Genomic DNA, 5,484 nt, shown 5'->3' on the forward strand with positions numbered 1-5,484 from the left:
GTGTCAGCAATTTTTATATTTCCCATAATGGTAATCTTTCGAAGTTGAATGGTCATTCAATATTTTAAAAAGACGCAACCATTGATTTTTTTTATTGAGTCTAAGTTAGTGAGCATACAATATAACGCACATGAAGGATGAAAGACACGCATAGTAACGTGTTTAGGTGTGCATATGAGTGAATGAATCGACGCATTTTGCTATTTAAACCCACCATTCTGCTAGTCTCAAATCTGTCACTTACAAACACATTTTGCTTTTGTATTTTCCCTTTTAGGCAAATTTTCAATGGCCGCTGAACTTCACTCTGGAATTGTTGGTAACGAACTTCGGATAGCACTGCGGTGGAATTACATGAAGGTCCGAGTGGTTCGTGTTGTTCATCTGCCAGAATCAAAAGGTTCTGAAAACATCTAAGTCTATAGAGTGTGTGTTGCATGATTTTGAGGTATTTTTTTATTAACCGTATTATAAATCTTAATATTTTATATTTCTAAAATTTACTGTTGATGCATTTTTTTTTAATAATTTCATGAAACTTTTATACACATGCACACTCCACAAGCGCATGTTCAAAAGTGCTTCAACAAATTTGAAGTAGGCAAAGCCTATCTAATCAATAGATTTGACGTGGCGTATAACACCTATAGAAACAAAACTTCGTCTCTCAGGTATATGTTGATGTATTGTGATAGAACTCGCGCAGCAGTGTTGAGAGATGAAGAGTTGCCGACATATGTTTATGATCGAGAAGAATACAATTTCGACGAAGAGGTGACCTATTGCATACTTACATTTTTTTATATATAATTTTATTGATGTATTTACAGTTTCATAACTTTTCACGATTTTATGGATCAACAGGTGCCCGACGCGACAGTTGCAAATTTGTCTAATGAGGATCGAAATAAGGAGGAGGCTGCGTAAGGATGAATAACGATGAATGTGTGAACATTTTATGTTTTTCATGTTATTTGTTATTCCGTATTATTGTACTCCAACAATTTTAGTTTGAATGATATATTATGTTTATTATGGTGATATATTATTTCATTATTGACGCATCTTCTTTTAAGAACACCCCATCGCACATTGTCATATTAATAGATGATGATAGATACGCATAATAAAGTAAGTGAGTGTACAATCTCATGCACATTAAGAATGTTAGATACACACTATAAAGTGTTAACATGCGCATATTAATGAATAATAAAGTCTTCTAAAGTTGACTGGTCATTCAATACGTAAAAATAAATAAATAAACGCACCCATTGATTTTTATTTATTTATTTATTTTTATTTTTTATCGGGTCTAAGTCAGTGACTTTACAATCACATGCACATTAAGAATGAAAGATGCGCATAATAACGTGTTGACGTCCGCATATTAGAGAATAAATTGAAACATATTCTTTTAAGAATACCCCGGACTCACGTATTTTCTAATGCACATTATGTTACTGTATTGCGCATGTTAAGCTTTTTTTTTATTTTCCATGGACTATAGTTTAAATAGATAACGAAACACAAATTTTGTTGCAGTATTACGCATATTGAGCGTACGTATTGCGCATGTCAAGCTTTTTGCTTGTTTTTAATTTTCAGGAATTGCTCTTTAACATTTTTCTAATATAATTAAAATAACGATGAGCCCACTGGTGAAATGGTAGAAGTCTTTGATCAAATTGATTCCGCCCACGATTGAACCCCTATAAAGGCTTGATTTTTTATTATATTTTATTTGTTTTTCGTTTAATAAAATATAATAAACGCATGTTAAAGTGATATTTCGCGCTCTTTAATTGGTTTCCCGACACACTTTAAACTTTTGGCTTCAAAAAGTATCGTATTTCGATAAAAGTTAATTAAATGTATATTTAAACGCATATTGTTCTTGTAGTCCGCGCATGTAACAGAGCAAAGCAAAGCACATTAAGTGTTTTAGAACAATCCACGTAATATTCAAAGATATTTGATGTCAGAACTTTAAGGCATTTGTAGTTGGGGAGACGGATAACATTGAATGGTCATTCAATGCCTTAAAAAACGCGCCCATTCACGCAACATTGTAATCTTCAAATCAGTGCATGGGACCAAGTTATTCGCCTATAAATTGGAAATAACAACACACAACTGAGCATCAGTTTTCAATGAAATGACTACCTCTCATGTGTCCGCACGTACAGAGAAACCATCTTCTTTTATTCCTCATCTTGCATGTCCTCTTCACCCCCCTCGCCCTCCAGATTGTAGTGATTGTAAATAAATACAAAGACAACACATTCTAAACCTGAAAGAACACTCGTCATCCTCAGCTGCAAGCTCGTCATGCTGCAACCAAACATCATTCAAGGCTGAGAGAGTTGAGTATCCGACATCCCAAATAACACCTACGGCTGCCAGGAATCTATCATATACAGCAAGCTTAGAGACCACGAGCCCACATGCATCCACACTCCTTGATCATGTCCAAATCGAGCTTATAAGCTCAACTGCAAGTTCATCATGCCGCAACCAAACATCATCCAAGGCTTAGAGTTGAGCATTGTGGCAGGGTCGCAGCATGTCGGATGATGCCAGAACTAGAAGAAATGTCTTCAAAGTGCTAGAAAAGATGCACTGAATGTTATTGGTGTTGTTTCAATGTGTATTTATGTTTACAAATACTAATATATTAGTGTGTAAATTATTATTTTTATTAATATAGAGACCAACGCTCATTGTGTTCCAATATCACGCATTTTAAATTGATATGTCGCACATGTTAAATTCAAAGCATGTATGTGTCATTTTATATGCAAATTATTTCATAATCAAACAAACGCACTTTAAGTTTTGCAATCGCGCATACTAGACTAATTTTCAACGCAATGACTGAATAATTACGTTTTTATACATAAACCAACGCACATTACGTTTTTATACATAAACAAGCTCTCATGTCTGCCTCTGTTATTGTTATTATTAATATATTATAATCAAAGTAATGGATGAGCCCAATGGTGAAATGGTAGAAGTCTTTGATTAAACTAATTTTGCTCAGGATCAAACCCTAATAAAGACTTAGTCTTTAATTGGTTTCCCGACGCATATTAAACTTTTGGATTTATTAATAAAATATAATAAATGCATCTTAGAATGATATTTTGCGCACTTTAATTGGTTTCCCGACGCACATTAAACTTTTGGATTTATTAATAAAATATAATAAACGCATCTTATAATGATATTTCGCGCACTTTAATTGGTTTCTCGACGCACATTAAACTTTTGGATTTAAAAAATCTCTTATTTCGAAGCAAATTAATTAAATTTATATTTACACGCATGTTGTTATTGTAGCTCGCGCATGTAACAGAGCAAAGCAAAGCACATTAAGTCTTCTTTTTTTTATTGGGACTAAGTTGGTTTGATAGATTTGTACTTGGCATTGGAAATAAGTGACAAGTCAATTTCGATGTCAGCAATTTTTATATTTCCCATAATGGTAATCTTTCGAAGTTGAATGGTCATTCAATATTTAAAAAGACGCACCCATTTGATATTTTTTTTTTATTGGGTCTAAGTCAGTTAGTATACAATGTAATGCATATTTAGACTAAAATACACGAATAATAATGTATAAATGTGCGCATATTAATCAATAAATTGACTCATATTCTTTTGGGAATATCCCAAAGCACATTGTAATAGTAACAGACGCATTTTAAATTATTTTGTTCCATTTATTTTAAGTTGTACATACATGCACATAAATGGTCATTGAATCCTTAAAAAAACGAACCATTTTTTTATTGGGTATACCGTATAGATACGCATAATAAAGAGTCAACATGCGTATATTGATATACGCATTTTAAATTATATGTGTTGCACATGTTAAGTCATATATACACTCACACGCATGTTAAGTTATATATAGACTAATATTTAGCGATTCTTTGTTATTTTTATTTTGCGCGTGTAATGTGATTACACATTGGGAATATGCCTAGCCGTTTTGAAAGGCAAGTATTCGTATTAAAGTATCATACAATCCTTGGTTCCCAAGGAGTTCATTTAATGTAGAACTCTTAGTAGTGTAAACAAAATGATTAATATCAACGCATAAGGAAGGCCTCCGGCCTACATGTTATGAGATGCATGCAGTAAATTAACAAGAAAAAAATATATATATTACATAGAATATGCAGAGTTTAAATCTGCATATAAATATTGAATGAGATGTTTGATTTCCAAGACAGTGGCTGCAGGTTATCTCCTTGTTTATTTGAATATTCAATCTGTATAAATAGCCGGCTTCTTCATGCCAAAAACCCTTCCCAAATCTAGGTCACTTTACTACCATTTCGAATCAGTGTTGGTCTTTCAAGATGCCTTCCATGTTCATTGCTGTCAAAAAAATCAAGCCAGAACACCAGCTCAGGGCAATCAGGGTGAGAGCAGTACGGGTATACGAAGTGCCTGAGAAAAGGGGAGAGGGCCAGGCTAGTAAGAGCATGGAAGTATTGTTCCATGATGAAGAGGTACTTTTTTTTTTTGTTTCAAAAAATCATATTCATGCTATCTCCTAATCTAATGGTCTTTTAATGTGTATAATTTTTTTTTTTTTTTGATTGGCAGGGAGACTACATTCATGCCAGCATTAGGAAAAAAGACATTGTAAAATATAGAGAAATAATACAAGAAGGGAAAGTTTTTGAAATCAAAAATTTCATGGCTTCTACAAATTACTATGTCTACAAGATTACAGAACATGACTTCCTGATCAAATTCAACTATAGAACACAAGTGAAGGAGATACATTCTAATGGGTTTCCTTTCAAAATGTTTTGCTTAAAGAGTTTCATTGCTTTGAAAGATCTTGCAGATGTTAATGACAAGGAACTGATTGGTACTAACTTTACTTTTCTTATATTTGTTTCTAATTTTTTGGTAAATTGGCAGATGTGATTGGAAGGGTCAGTGTGATCTATAATCTTGTGGACAAGATTATAGGTGGAAAGGCAACCAAACTCATTGACTTTCAAATTGAAGACAATGCGTAAGTTTTTAAAAATGAACTTTGAATCAATTATAAACTGATGATGTGATTTTTTAATGTAATACTTTTTTTTTTCTGTTTGGAATCCAGTGACAACACCCTGACATGTACACTTTGGAATGAACATGTGTATTCCCTTATGCCTTATTACAATAGTGATTCGAAAGAACCACGGATTGTAGTCATTTAGTGTTGTCGGGCTAAAGTTGTTAGTGGTGAGTTTATCTATACTTTTATGTTTAATATATATTAATCAATCCAGCTTTTAAACTAATATATATATATATATATATATATATATATATATATATATATATATATATATATATATATATATATATATATATATATATATATATATATATATATATATATTTGTATATTTTTTTTTGGCAGGTGAGGTTAGAATAACACATTCATATGATGCTACACAAGCT

General features: G+C 32.3%; 1 protein-coding gene across 1 annotated transcript; it reads left to right on the plus strand.

Moving 5' to 3' along the window:
- Positions 1–4,376: 4,376 nt before the first annotated feature.
- LOC109160443 lies at positions 4,377–5,047 on the plus strand (the record flags this gene model as incomplete). Its single annotated transcript, XM_019308740.1, has 3 exons — positions 4,377–4,529; positions 4,627–4,897; positions 4,951–5,047. Coding segments are annotated over exons 1-3 (521 nt in total), but the record flags the coding sequence as incomplete, so codon positions are not given.
- Between the last annotated feature and the right edge of the window lie 437 nt (positions 5,048–5,484).

This window comes from Ipomoea nil, unplaced genomic scaffold, assembly GCF_001879475.1.
Source record: "Ipomoea nil cultivar Tokyo-kokei standard unplaced genomic scaffold, Asagao_1.1 scaffold2847, whole genome shotgun sequence".
Taxonomy (NCBI): Eukaryota; Viridiplantae; Streptophyta; class Magnoliopsida; order Solanales; family Convolvulaceae; genus Ipomoea; species Ipomoea nil.